Source organism: Silurus aristotelis, assembly GCF_946808225.1.
Source record: "Silurus aristotelis genome assembly, chromosome: 18".
Taxonomy (NCBI): Eukaryota; Metazoa; Chordata; class Actinopteri; order Siluriformes; family Siluridae; genus Silurus; species Silurus aristotelis.
The window spans coordinates 2,674,699-2,690,316 of record NC_139591.1 but is presented as its reverse complement, the minus strand read 5'-3'; the positions used below and the strand labels follow the sequence as shown (position 1 = coordinate 2,690,316).

The following is a 15,618-nucleotide window of genomic DNA, read 5'->3' as shown; positions in this document are numbered from 1 at the left end:
CAACCCTCTTTGTTCACAGTTTTCCTATTTTTGCACATTGTATTGTATAACATTATACAGAATGTATACTGGTCGGCACTATTGTATTTTGTGTATCTGTCCTGTACAGTTTGGTTTTGTATTGTGTCTTTGCACTAGGTTGTAGACAATGCATGTTATGTGGCGAGGACAACTTACTTTTAGTCCTTAGCTTTGTGTTGTGTTATGTAGCTCTGTGTTGTGTTATGTAGCTCTATGTAGTGTTATGTAGCTCTGTGTGGTGTTATGTAGCTCTGTGTTGTGTTATGGAGCTCTGTGTTGTGTTATGTAGCTCTATGTTGTGTTATGTAGCTCTGTGTTGTGTTATGGAGCTCTGTGTTGTGTTATGGAGCTCTGTGTTGTGTTATGTAGCTCTATGTAGTGTTATGTAACTCTGTGTTGTGTTATGTAGCTCTGTGTTGTGTTATGGAGCTCTGTGTGGTGTTATGTAGCTCTATGTAGTGTTATGTAGCTCTGTGTTGTGTTATGGAGCTCTGTATTGTGTTATGGAGCTCTGTGTTGTGTTATGTAGCTCTATGTAGTGTTATGTAGCTCTGTGTTGTGTTATGGAGCTCTGTGTTGTGTTATGTAGCTCTATGTTGTGTGATATAGCTCTAGGTTGTTTATGCAGCAGCGGGGTCCTGGAGAAACGTTGTTTCATTTCACTGTGTATTTTAGTGTTATGTAGCTCTGTGTTGTGTTATGTAGCTCTGTGTTGTGTTATGTAGCTCTGTATTGTGTTATGGAGCTCTGTGTTGTGTTATGTAGCTCTATGTAGTGTTATGTAGCTCTGTGTTGTGTTATGTAGCTCTGTGTTGTGTTATGTAGCTCTGTATTGTGTTATGGAGCTCTGTGTTGTGTTATGTAGCTCTATGTAGTGTTATGTAGCTCTGTGTTGTGTTATGTAGCTCTGTGTTGTGTTATGTAGCTCTGTGTTGTGTTATGTAGCTCTATGTAGTGTTATGTAGCTCTGTGTTGTGTTATGGAGCTCTGTGTTGTGTTATGTAGCTCTATGTTGTGTGATATAGCTCTAGGTTGTTTATGCAGCAGCGGGGTCCTGGAGAAACGTTGTTTCATTTCACTGTGTATTGTCTCAGCTACATATGGTTGAAATGACAATAAAAGCTTCTTTTCTTGACTTCTTGACATAACAAGGTAAATTGGTGACACTTTAATTTGTAAGTAATTAAAAAATCACTTACTGTAATTATATATTTTATGTAATGTTGAATACCTTTACCTTTTACCTGCTCAGGATTTCATGAGTGGCGAGCATTTAGTTTATTCCTGTTCCCCATCACATTGTTGCCAGAACGAATGAACGCCAGAAACGTGCGTGAATTTGTCATTTAGAACTGAAGAGAAAGGTCAACAGATAGATGTCAGCATGTCTGCAATGTTTATACATCAGTACATAACTTTGTTTCAAGACAGAAAGAGGAATCAAAGTATTTCTGATTGCCCCTGATGGTTATCTAAAGTTCATGAAGGTAGCTGATCTCATGTCTATGTGACTTTTTCAAGCGACTTGACAGAGAACAGAGCTGAAGTTCCTCCTCCTCAAGCACAAAACGCAATAGTCAGATAGCCGTGCCTACGTCAGAATGTGAACGGTATTGACGTTTCCGAGCCGACAAAGGCCTTTCCTTCCTATTGCCACACTTCTGAAGCAGCTCCATGTGGCTTAACTGCATACAGTACACCCCACTCACAGGAGGAGGGATAAAAATACTGCCTGCTACACACGTTGCTGTGGCAATGAAAGAACGATACAAGACTGCTGGCGAAAGCAGGGGCATTGAAAGCCTCTCATTGCGCATGCAGTGGTTGCTGTTGTCCTGACCCTTTCTTTCTGACGTGAGCTGTGAGCTGTAATAGGAGATATCCTCGCACACACAAACACACACAGAGTCACAAAAACATACACTTTGGCATTCTGATGCTAGTTCCTGAATGGTCATGGTTTTCCAAATGGAAGGTTTTTTCCTCTCTAATCAAGAAATGTCTCTTTTTCCAGGGGAAGATTAAAGTGCAGCTGATGATGAGTCTGAAATATATATATATATAGACTGTATATATACTGTAAATACAAGTGTTCTTTCCTTTCAATTTTTACTATAGTTTACAGCTAATGAAAAGTCAAAATTCAGTACCTCATATTTATAAAAAAAAAAATATATAAATATTGTGAAAAAATTCAATTTTGGAGACATGTGGTGAATTCAAAGATTTGGGGGAGATTGACAAAGAATGGACTGCAGCTGGAGTCAGTGCTTCAAGAGACACCACACATAGATGAACAGTATCCAGGACATGGGCTACAACTGACACATTCCTTGTGTCAAGCCACTCTTGAACCAACGTCAGAAGCGCCGTACCTGGGCAAAGGACAAAAAGGACTGGACTGTTGCTCAATGGGCCAAAGTCATCTTTTCAGATAAAAGTAAATTTTGCATTTCATTTGGAAATCAAGGTCCCAGAGTCTAAAGGAAGAGAGGAGAGGCACATAATCCAAGTGGCTTGAGGACCAGTGTTAGGTTTCCACAGTCAGTGGTGGTTTGGGGAGCCATGGATGGTGTTGGTCCACTGTTTTTTTTTCAGGTACAAGGTCAGAGCAGCTATCTACCAGGAAGTTTTAGAGAACTTCATGCTTCCCTCTGCTGACCAGCTTTATGGAGATGCTGATTTCATTTTTCAGCAGGACTTGGCACCTGCCCACACTGACAAAAGTACTAATACATGGTTTAAGGACCATAAACCAAATAGAGAATCTATCTAGAATCTAGAAATTGTTTAATTTGTAGACACAGTTCTTCACAGATTGGTGAAGGTTTGCCCAACTTTACTTTTAAAAGACTCTCTATGATACACTATTTATACCCAAACATCTTAATGACCTGTTGTCAATTGACCTCATTAATTGCTAAATGATTCTCCAACTGATTAATCTAAATATAACTTACTTTTTCCAGATTTTTGTTGCCCCATCCCAACTTATTTAAAACGTTACAGCCATCAAATTCAATTCAATTCAAGTTTTGCTATGTTTACTATGTTTTATTGTGAATTAAAGTTGGGTTTATGAGAATCAGTATTGTTAGCATTTTTTATTATTTCCATTTTACACATAGTTCTTTGGGGTTTTTTCGGAATTGGGTTGTATATATCTTTTTCTATATCTATATCTACAGTACAGACCAAAAGTTTGGACACACCTTCTCATTCAAAGAGTTTTCTTTATTTTTATGACTATGAAAATTGTAGATTCACACTGAAGGCATCAAAACTATGAATTAACACATGTGGAATTATATATGGAATTATATACATAACAAAAAAGTGTGAAACAACTGAAAAATGTCATATTCTAGGTTCTTCAAAGTAGCCACCTTTTGCTTTGATTACTGCTTTGCACACTCTTGGCATTCTCTTGATGAGCTTCAAGAGGTAGTCACCTGAAATGGTCTTCCAACAGTCTTGAAGGAGTTCCCCGAGAGATGCTTGGCACTTGTTGGCCCTTTTGCCTTCACTCTGCGGTCCAGCTCACCCCTAAACCATCTCGATTGGGTTCAGGTCCGGTGACTGTGGAGGCCAGGTCATCTGGCGCAGCACCCCATCACTCTCCTTCTTGGTCAAATAGCCCTTGATGCCTTCAGTGTGACTCTACAATTTTCATAGTCATGAAAATAAAGAAAACTCTTTGAATGAGAAGGTGTGTCCAAACTTTTGGTCTGTACTGTATATATATTTCTAACATTTTAAAAGCAACCAATAATAGCTATTACTTGACTTTTTTTGTAATAGACAGAAATTGCAGCTCCAGGATGTGAATATTTTTATTTCGATATGCACCCAAAGGTGAAAATGCAGTAAGAAGCCTCTACAGTAAACATTTCTCCACACGCCCACTTCATAAAAAAAGTTCATGGCGAAGTGCTGGCAGCTTATATACATTTTAATAGCCTGCAGTGCAGTGCCCCCCCCCCCCTCCCCCCTCTCTTTTTGTTACGATATATATATTTATATTTATCTTTAATAAATTATTTTTAAAAACATTACTGCATTACCATTTCTATGATATCTTCCTTATATATTTCTTATATATTTAGCTATAAGCCACAATATAATCCTTTAGCTTCTGCTTCATCCCTTGTTTTTCCTGACATGCTGAATGGATGCTGCATTATATTCAAATAATGTTTTTTGGAGTGACATGCTCTGCTAGCCTTCTCTTCGTATTGCATTATATTGTGCCTTTCTCTGTGTAGCTCATCTCTTTCATAAGTAATACGTATAGCATTAAGCTGTATTCGAGATGTTATATTAACCAATATTAAACCCAGATTCAGAGAGAAAAGAAAAGCTCTCAGTAAGCCTCAGACCATCCCTCATCTCCACTCAAGATAAAAACAGCTATAAAAAGAGGCAATATTAGGAGCTTAATAACTGATTATCTAATGCATACCCACAATGCTTTCATTTCACAAACAGAATGAGTCTTATTTTGATTTTAGATAAACAGATTTACTATTTTAAAATCTACCAAAATAAGTGACAAGATTAGAAAGACTGCAAGATTGGATTTATGCTATCCATGTCAGATCATCTTCTAACACAATAACACCAAGAATAGTCATAAGACATATGACATATACAAAACATATGAAGCAGCTACCGATGTGGTGATACAATTCACCCCTATTACAATGCAGTTCGATCCATTTTCGGTTTGATTCAACACAATGCGATTCCATGCAATGTAAAAAATATGATGTGAGGTCATTTAATATGGTACAGATTCATTTACTTTTGTGCCTTTTGACTTCTAATGCATGGCCCTTTCAAAAACACGGCTCTGTAGTACAAAAAAGAAACAAAAGATAAAAGATTTAATAAAACCAGATGTTCTTTTCCTGTTCTGTCTCCAGGAAGATGCTGCTCTACCTCTGCCATGTTAATCTGTATTCTATGTGACTATTAGGACATGTCTTTGTGTTATATGAGTGTTGTGATACGTCATATTTACGTAGCAGCAGTGGTGCTTGGGAAACAGTTTAGCGAGAAGATATCAATCTATATTTAAAATACATCTTATTGAAGAAGGAAGCCTCTTTTGAAGCTGGCTCACAAGAAAGCCTGCAAACAGTTTGCTGAAGACAACCTGAAGAGTATGAATTACTGGAACCATGTCCTGTGGTCTGATAAGCTTGTTAGGCTTAGATGGTGTCCAGCATGTATGGCGACACCCTGGTAAGGAGGACCAAGGAAATTGTGTATTGCCTATAGTCAGGCATGGTGGTGGTTGCATCATGGTCTGGGGCTGCATGAGTGCTGCTGGTACTAGGGAGCTGCGATTCATTAAGAGAAACATGGATTCCAACATGTTCTGGACATTCTGAAGCTGAACATGATGCCCTTCCTCCAGAAAGGTGGCCAAACAGCAGTTTTCCAACATAACAACAACTCCAAACACACCGTCAAGATGACAACTGCCTTGCTTAGGAAACTGAGAGTGAAGGTGATAGAGTGGCCAAGTATGTCTCCTGACCTGAACCTTATTGAGCTCCTGTGGAACATCATCAAGTGGAAGGTGGAGAAGCGCCATGTGTCTAACATCCAGCAGCTCCGTGATGTCATAATGGAGGAATGGAAGAGGATCCCAGCAACAACCTGTGCAGCTCTGGTGAATTCCATGCCCAGGAGGATTAAAGCAGCGCTGGATTATAATGTTGCTCGCACAAAACTTTGACACTTCGGACACAGTTTTGACGAGTTCACTTAGGGTGCATTCACTTTTGTTGCCAGTTATTTTGACAATAATGGCTGTATGTTGAGTTGTTTTCAGAGGATAGTAAATCTATACTGCTATACAAGCTGCACATTGACTACTCTAAAATATATCCAAATTAGATTTCTTTAGTATTTCCTCTTTAGAAAATATACTAAAATGGTTGCTGGAATGTGAGGCGTTCACTCACCTTTGTGAGATACAGTATATAAATAATTCTTCTGTTCGAAATTGCTTGATATCCATGACAGCAGAGTATTTATGGGAATTTTAATTTGAAACAATAAAGACAATGTTTTGCAGCTCTCTTTGCTCATCTTCACCAAGGATGCAAATATGTGTGAAAGGCACTATGTCTACCCAATTTTGCACATGCTAAAGTCTAACAATAGCATCAGGCAGAATCCATGTGACACTAAAGCAAGTGTGAGACCTACAACATTAATCAAGCAGCACAGTTTTCTGTCAGTGAATGTTTTTTGCCTCGTTATGAGGATTGAGAATGTTCTCTGAGCTCGAAGTCACATCATAACAACGTTTTACAATATTGAAAACTTTTAATTACACACACACACACACACACACACACACACACACAAACACACACACACACACACACACACACACACACTGACTTGGTCTGTCTTTCTTGTCTTTTTGTCCCACTCCCACTCTTCACTTTATTTACATTGTCATTACTCCTCCTCCACAGCCAGAGGCATAGTTCTCTCCATCTCCATGGCAATTGTTTCCCTCCCTCCGATTGTTGGCCCTGTGAGATGCAGATCCTCTGTGTCTGCAGATCATCAGCAATCCAACAAGCCTGGCCCACTGTCTCCACTGCACCCATCCCATCACAAGTACAGCCATGGTTACCTAACACTAAGCCCATCCTACCTTTCCTGCACACTCATGCAATCAATTCTTCATGCTTACAAATGTGTGGTGAGTGTAAAGCAATAGACAATTTACCGGAGACAGCATTTGGCAGACGTTCTTATCCTGAACTGACATTAAAGCTCAATTTAAAATGTTACATTTAACAGCATATACTTTAAAAGTACACTTCTGAATCCAGTTCTTTTTTTTGCACACTGTACTGTAGAACATACAGTAGGTTTACTGGCGGTGCTTTTTTGTGTTTTGTGTATTAACACTGTCTTGTCTTGCACTGTTTGCACTAGGTTGCACACGATGCACTTTTATGTGGCGAGGACAACTTACTTTAATTCTGTAGCTCTGTGTTCTATTATGTAGCTCTGTGTTGTTTTATGTTGTTTTATGTAGCACCAGGGTTCTGGAGGAACGTTAACTCATTTCACCGCTTCTTGACTTGATTTGACATACGGCAGACGCCCTTATCCAGAAGAACTTACATTTATTTCGTTCATACTGTACAGCTTTGGTGTCAAGAGCCTTGCTCAGGGGCCCAGGAGTGGCACCTTGGTGTGGCTGGAATTGTAACTCTTGTGGCTGGAATTGACCTTTATAACTAGCATAAGTCTAATGCCTTAACCGCTGAGATAGACTATATCAGATAGACTATATCATAATGGTAAAACGGTGCCACACATTAAAGCAAACAATAATGAAATGAATTATAATTTATTAATATGTGTCAGTAAATGCTTGGACCTTGTGCTACAGAAACTAAAACTATCAAAAAGCATTCATATCTCAAAGGTGGTGATTTCACATTTACAATATTTATACCTTTTGGCAGATGCCCTTAACCAAAAATCTATTAATAAACAATTTAGAAATAATTCCTGATCTTGGTTAATGAGCTCATAAGCTATATGCATTATTAGTAAAAAAAAACTCTGTTTTTGAGATAATACTGAAAATAATTTAATGTAAGTTTTCAAAAAGAGTTAGGACTTTATTGAATAAAGATTCAACTGGGAAGTTCATTGTACCCTGAGTGTTGGTAGGACCAATCGAGCAATGCCAGATCAGAGGGAGCGTAGTGACGTGCAGGGTGTGACAAAGGGAGGTGGTAAAGGCATTAGACTTAAGTTCGTAATCACAGTCACGATTCAAAGGTCATGAGTTTAAATCCTATTTATACCAAACTGCCACTTCTGGGTCCCTGAGCAAAGCCCTTAACCTCATAGCTGCTCAGTTGTATGAATGAGATAAATGTAAGTTGCTCTGGATACGGGGGTCTACTGAAATGTCCTTGTGTTTATATACAAGGAAAGTGGGTACCGGTTCTATTTTACAACAGCTTTGTTGGCATGCATCAGTGTTTCAATTGGGTATAGGAAGTAAATAGGGAAGCTGTATTCTGGCTTAGTTGGAGAGATAAAAGGTTGCTTAGAGGCAGGCCTGCCAGGAGAGCATTGAAGTCTTACAAAGGACCTATAACCAGTATGGGTAGAAGTAGAGGAATCTTTCATCTGTTGTAAAGGGAAAATTGGCATGAGCATCAGCATGAGATTATCAGAGCGAGTGGAAAAGAATAGCTAATTGTTTATGTTCACCTCAGTGTTGTGTCAATGACCGAAGGTAAGATCTATAGCAAACCCCACCTCAACATCAACAACTACTCTCTGAAATGTGCTATTATATTGCTATGTATCGGTTCGATCATGCATCATCTACAAAACTTATGACCAACAAGAAAGAAACCCCAAAAGCCCAACACATTTTCTAAATCCTGATTTTAAATAGATTGAACTTAATACAGATAGTTTGCTAGCTTATAAAGAATGGCCTATCATAATGACAGAAGCTGAGGCCATGGTACTAAGACACCAGATCTTTCACTGAAACTTGAATTACGGTCCACTAGATTATTTTTATTTATAGATTTTAAATCCAATTGCAATCACAAAGCGTCCTTTCTAAATGTTCTTGACACTCATTTCTGTTTTTTTTTCTGTTTCAATAAGCTCTTTGAAAAACAAATATACAGCCCTTAAACAAACCCGAGCTTCATTTGGAACGAAAAAAGGTTGAAGTGGTGAAAATGTAAACGATCGAGATTGATGCACATAACATAGTACACGGTAAGACACGCATGGCCTGGCCTTTGAATTATTCAAATCAGATTGAACAGAGAGCGAGTGGGCGAAATGATAGAGAGACTATTGTTGTTGTTTTGTCACTGAAGTGGCCAGACAAGCATTTACAGACAGATTTAGTGCTTTGAGACACTTGAGATTTGGCCTGTGGTTACACTGGAGAGTAATGGAGGGCCTCATTAGCATGACCTGGTATAGATTTGGTTGCCATTTGTGGGATTTAACTCACAAAATATTTGCTGCACCCAAGTGGAGAATTAGCATGTATGTGTATGTGTATGTGTAATCTACAGACCATCTCTATTTCTAAACTGTAATCAGTCAAGCATGTTGGGGGGAAAAAGATCAGGAGGCTATAGACTGAGTCGCACTGAGTTACAGAATGATTTGCTGTGTTTTTCTTTGTTGCATTATATTGCTAACAAGAAAATCGCAACAGGCAAAGAGGTAGAACATCTTTTAACACAAAACCCCTAGAGTATATATCAGTGGAAGAAATGGTTCCACTGTGTCATAAACCATAAAAAAAAGACTGGTGGAACTAATATTTAATTGCAGTTTGCAGAAATTGCAACCAAGCTGAATATATATAAATATATTCACACTTGAGTTAGGGCTACTATTGATCATTTCAATAATTTCTCTTTTGGTAAAACATTTTGATTTATAAATTAATTGGCCTGATTTTAAAATCGTTAAAGCCATTATTGTGTAACTATTTACAAGCAAACCGGTTCAAATAACTACTGCCAAAAATTGCTGAATGCACATTGATTTTGTTTTCAAGTGAAGACATTTTTGTTTGATCTTTAATTTAAAACCCTGTTCATTTTTTAGCTTTTGCATTTTGCAATATTTTTAGAAAGGGCAGGCAAGTTTTATGGTATAAATATCATTACCATAAATGTGTAATGAAACAGGTAAAGTCAATCATTTAGGAATATTATGCTTCCATTGGTTCTTCCATTTCCATAAATAACTAATTAGAAATAAAAAATAATATTTACACAAATACTCTGCTGTAATGTGCAGTGTCATTTCTTTATTACACCTTGTAATTATTTATCATTATTAATATTTTGTTGGCTGAAGAAATTTTCATAAATAATAAATTAAATTTAAATCAAATAAATAATTAATTATTTTCCCAACGATTTTGTTTGTGCTTTTTTTTTTAGCTGATATATTTTGTATACAATTATGTTTGCTGTATTTTATATTAATTTGTGCTAAAACAATAATCTATTGTAGATAAACACGAAGCATAATATGCCTGACTGAATGATGCTTATTCATCATTGTGTATAAAGTTGTCATATCCGTTTTTTTTTCTTTTGCCGTTTACATGACAACACCACTCATCATATATCCAGCCATGACAGCCTGTTTGTTCGTCTGTGATATACAGGCCTGTTTGTCTCCAGCGTATATCAGGTTGATGCATCTTTTACTCTGGTAGTTGTGATGCGCTCTGCTTCAGTTCACGCCTCTCTAAAAGAAACCGCCGGTCATAAAGGGGCTTTGAGACAAGCAAGCTGAGTGAGCACTGGCAGGTGCTCCATTATGTCACTCCACAATAATGAGCCACATAGGCTGATTAGTCATATCTAATAGCCCAGCTATACTTTCCCCCCAGCCTGGCCTCTGGCTGTCTCTCACCATCCTGGTCATACTGGCCATTGGCTGTTTGAATAAGGAAGTGCAAAAGCTTCTAGCAATTACTGAAGGAACATCTTACGTGTTTTTGTCTGGCACGATTGGTGTCAAAAGGGTATTATAAAGTCTAATCGGCTTTAGAGTTGTTGCTGTTAATGGATGTTGTATTTCTAAAATAGAAATACTATAAAATAGAACTATAGAATAAATCACTAATGTCCATTAATGTTATAATATTTTGTAATTATACATAGGAGGGCGATTTGCTGCAAGATACAATAAATAAGCGAATTATAAATCTATAAATAAATATATAACATTTACAGATCAGAGAGAATATTATAAATAAATATTATTCTATTTATCTATATCTATTATTTTATTCTATATTGTTCTCACGAACAATAAAGCGTCATTTATGATACGTTATTGAGAAGTGTACATCGTTTGGTCTGTTTACTATGCATACATGACATTCGTCAAGTCAAATAAAAAAAATGAAAATCTCATCAATGAAATTGCCACTCGTTTCATTTCTACCCTGGAAGACGTGTATACACTTTAAATGATCTATGTTACAATTATTTTGATTAATACATTTATAAAAAAGTTACAATTTACATATGAATTACTCCAGATTCAGGTTTAAATGCAGAACTATCTTTATTTTCTGATTTATTTACAGTAAATATATAAACTTGTAGGCACACATGATGTTTTACAGGCAGGTCAATAAAACAATATTACATCATTTCATATAATATTTATTTTACAGTTCCATCATAGCAAACAAACAGGTTTTTTTTTTATATCTTAATCAGTGATTGACGATCCGGCACACTGGTGCCTGTAACTATGATTTTTCTAGATAGAGCATATACTAACTACTGCGACTGCATTTAATCTATTGGCATTCTTTGACTTCTTGTTACAACCATATTATTGACATTTCTTTGACAAAATATCACTGAAATAAACAGCACGTATTATCTGTTGTACTGGGACCAGTACTGATGTATAAGAAGACAGCCAAAGCAGCGATATAAGCTAGCTGTAAAGCCAGACCCTATCATTAGAATTTCAAGACCCAACATGCTAAATCTATACATATGTTATTACTTTCATAAACATTAGAAAGCCTAGTTGATGCCAGGCCTATGTTTAAACATACCAGGGTGCTTGTTAGGTAGGGCGTATGGTTTTATAAGTTCGTTTTGCACAATCGTTATCTGAAGCTCATTCCTGCTGCTGCTGGAATCATGCAATTCTGCTGTAAAGCTTTATATATAGTTTATTATATCTTATCTGTTTTATCAGAATAATCCATTTAATCAATCGCCACGTGCTCCAACCACAAAGGCCACTATTTGATTTCATAAAATCCACAATCAGTAACAGACTGGGAATACTGGCACGCAGGTGCATTAGCCACCTCAAGGAGGCATCTTTGATATTTCCCGAAGAAGCAAGGTTGGAAATCAATTAGTGATTTGTATGCCTTTGGTAGGTGAGTTCTCTATGAATAAACACACACACTCTCGCTCTCTCTCTCACACACACACACACACACACACACACACACACACACACACACACACACACACACACACACACACACACACACACACACACTTAGGCCATGATTGATCAAGCTTTTACCATAATCTGTAAACACCTCAAGAAATCTTAATTTGGAACTCAGCATCCTCAAAACCTTAAAGGCACAGACTCAATCTTATTGAATCAAATGAATCAGACTTATATCTATGACGAATCCAAGTCGGACTTATTTGTCATATCTGTCATAGTCAAGATGCGTAGAATGTATGTTATTCGTCATTTTTGATTTAAAAAAAACTAATCGAAGTACTTAAATAACATTTGGCAAAGATGGGATTTTCCTATTGCGATTTTCTTTTGCGATTTATTTATTTTTTTTGTATTTAAGCTACTTAAAAACAACATTCAAAAGAAAGTCAAATATATTACTTAGTAAACTCTCAAATGGTGACCTTTAAATCATGTGAACTTTCCTGGCTGTACAAGAGACCAGAAATTACAGTTTTTATATGAGCAATTATTTTCTTAATACTCAAATCTGTATAACATGATGTATTGCTTTGTATCGCATCCATCTCAGGAGCAGATGGTTTAAATCGATGTTTCCAATTCCACCTTTTTTCATACTTTCCTCGTCTTCCTCTCTTTTAGTTACACCTGGACTGTGCAGTATGAGAGCATGAGCACGGTGGCAAAGCATTAAACACTGCTGTTGTGTACTAACATGTGATGCCAACTGAATCCTATTAGTGACGAGCTCAGGGAATAATGTCTTTTAAAGCAGCACAGGATGAAAGTGGCTTCAGAATGGATTTTTCTTTTATTTAATTGACTGTCAGTGAACACCAGCGATCCCTTAATTCAACAAGTCACTTGTCGTGACACAAAGTCTTATCTTTAACCATGCATATCTTTCTTTGTGAGGTGAAAAATGCGTCAGCCAGAACAGCTACGTTGTGAAAGCTCGAATGTCCTTGGGTTGAATCCAGACACGTCCTCTTTAGATGCCTTACATGACCACACATTTTCCCTTGAGCTTCTCAGCTCGTTTCTGTTGCTTGTTCTTTTTTCCGTCGATCTGGAGGCTCACAGTTCTACGTTTCTCCAGGTTCAGCAGCTCCTGGAACAGCTCTTTTACATTGTGATTGGTTTTGGCTGACGTTTCCATGAAGGCGCATTTCCACCTTTTGGACAAGGCTTCTCCGTCGCTGCTCTCCACCTCGCGGCCACTGGTCTCATCGATTTTGTTGCCCACCAGCATGATGGGAATGTTCTCCACGTCACCTTTGATCTGGCAGATCTGTTCGAAGATGGGCTTTAACTCCTCCAAAGACTGTTTGCTGGTGATAGAGTAGACCAGGATGAAGGCGTGACCCTTGGAGATGGATAGGCGTTGCATGGCGGGGAACTGATGACTACCTGTAGTGTCTGTGATCTGGAGAGTGCAGATGCTCTTGTCACAGCTGATTACCTGCCTGTAGGTATCCTCGATGGTCGGGATGTAGCTCTCACGGAAAGTTCCCTTCACAAAGCGCAGGACCAGGGAACTCTTCCCGACCCCTCCAGCTCCGAACACGACCATGCGATAATCGTTGCTCTGCTCCGGCATTGTTCTTTTTTTTAAATCCTAGAAGCAGATGAGACAGAAAGTGAAAAAAAGTTCCTGGGAAGCAAGTTGAGCATTTACAAATGATTAGTATTTGACGTGTGTAATATAAAGATCTGTATAATAAGTGGGATTTGATAAAAAAAATTAATAAAACTCGAACAAGCACATTTGAAGGTAAAATTGTAACCTGACAGGGAATTGCAAGTATCTTTCCCTGAATACAGAGTTGACACTGCTCATACACGTGTCTGCCCACCCGCAAAATCAAATCCTCTATGCCAGAAAGAGGGGAGGAAAAAAAAGACAGGGTACAAAACGCCATGCGTCAAATGAGCCGCATAAACATTTAGACGGGATGCACATCACGCGTTAGAGTTCCTATCGCTTAGAATGAACATCCTAAACGTGTTCCATATCTTTTATAAAATAATACGGGTTTATGCGAAGGGTGTTTTCGGAAGGGTGTTTTCTTTTCGCAAAAAACTGCAAACGCGGTTTGTCGGTCGCCTTGTTGCTCCATGATGTCGCTCCAGATCTAAATTAATGTACAATGCGCACAATTTTATTCTTTTTTTATTCTTTTGAATAGGACACAGCCTGGGTTTTTTTTTTGTGCATTTTTCCCCCTTTTTTTTCGCAATGCACAATGTCGGAAAAGCTCTAATCCGAAAGCGCGCTGATGCAGAAAAGGAGACAGGAAATAATAAATAAAGATGCAGAATGGACTGCATCCGAACAGCATCATGTCTTGTAAGTATCCTATCGATTTCCATTGCGCTTGTTTATTTCACTATTATAATACAATTTGATTATAAATAATTATATTGATTACACAGGGTGACAGGGTGTCGCTTGTCATCCATTGGTGCACAAGGAAAGAAATAGACCCGGTAAAACACTTACCTACAAACAGATGAAGAGAAAAGTTTATGCTCCTGTTATCATGTTGAATGATGTAGTAGAGACGGTAAACACGCAGTCCTTCCTTCCTGTGAACCTGCTCTGATACTGAAAGTCCATTGGAGCGCTCATCCAGGCTTTTATAGACGCGGCTCCTCTTGACGTCACGTGGAATCTCATCTATGCATCATAGCCCCGCCCATTTGTAATCACCAACAAGAACCCCCCCCCTCCTGAACTGAGAGATGATCGCCTGATCACCTAATTACCCAATCACCTGACCACCTGTGTTATCAGTTCTCATCACAGACTTAATGAAAAATCCTGGGGAAATCCCCTGAAATCATTAAATAATAAAATTCAAAGGAAATGCTGTATGACATATTCATTATAGGTAAAAACGCACAATTCTATTGAATTCATAGATTATCCATACACATAGTAAACACCAGGTCTGGCGTTACAGGTAAATCTATTCCATTTAAAAGTAGTGTACTTTAATAAAAATTATTTAACATGCACAATTGTCCTTTAAGGAGCCTTTACTTAGATTTTGGAGCTTCTTTATAAGATATTGGTGGAAATGGTGTCTTCTTGAGGTTACCAGTAATGACAAGGAAAGGTACCACATTTGTAACATTTCACTATAGTGTAACGGAAGATCACTTCTGACCAGATCTTTTACAGCAAAATAATACAATTGAAATCACAGTTGACTTTTTTTCAGCGGGACAGTGGCTTATACATTACTACTTATAGCTGGTGATCATTGATAGGTTGTTAAGAAGAATAGTGACCAGTAATTGATTGTCATGAAGAATGGTGATCAGTGATTGGTTGTTAAAAACAATGCTGATCAGTGATTGATTGTAGGGAACAATGGAGATCAGTTATTGGTCTTAGAGAACAAGCATGACAAATGATTGTTTGTTGAGAAGAATGGTGATCGGTGGTAAGTTGTTGAGAAGAATGGTGACCAGTGATTGAGTGTTAAGAAGAATGGTGATTAGTCTTAGAAAACAATCATTAACAATTTTTGGGTGTTTGATCAGTTGCTG

The 15,618-nt window shown here is 37.8% G+C and overlaps 2 protein-coding genes across 11 annotated transcripts in view; one reads left to right on the top strand and one right to left on the bottom strand.

Moving 5' to 3' along the window:
• syk (spleen tyrosine kinase) overlaps positions 1-15,618 on the top strand; it is a 53,521-nt gene that overhangs the window by 13,492 nt on the left and 24,411 nt on the right. Inside the window, exon 1 of one of the 6 annotated variants that reach the window (XM_083567973.1) lies at positions 13,941-14,410. The exons of 3 other annotated variants lie outside the window; for them this stretch is intronic. The gene's annotated coding sequence lies outside the window, so the exon portion shown is untranslated. Of the gene's footprint in view, positions 1-13,940; positions 14,411-15,618 lie in introns of those variants that run through there. 2 more of the 6 variants (XM_083567970.1, XM_083567966.1) reach the window with 2 other exon arrangements.
• Positions 11,136-14,708, bottom strand: diras2 (DIRAS family GTPase 2). Of its 5 annotated transcripts, none has more exons than XR_014537789.1 (3): positions 14,564-14,708; positions 12,084-13,678; positions 11,136-12,036 (listed from the first exon to the last, which is right to left on the bottom strand). XR_014537789.1 is itself a non-coding variant. In XM_083568057.1 (2 exons), exon 2 carries the CDS (start codon positions 13,658-13,660, stop codon positions 13,061-13,063), a length of 600 nt encoding a protein of 199 aa, XP_083424183.1. In that variant the 5' UTR covers positions 13,661-13,678; positions 14,564-14,708; the 3' UTR covers positions 11,136-13,060. The 5 variants fall into 5 exon arrangements, 2 of the variants coding, with proteins under 2 accessions (XP_083424183.1, XP_083424184.1); XR_014537790.1 differs by having other exon boundaries at positions 12,088-13,678; XR_014537791.1 differs by having other exon boundaries at positions 12,088-13,678; positions 14,568-14,682.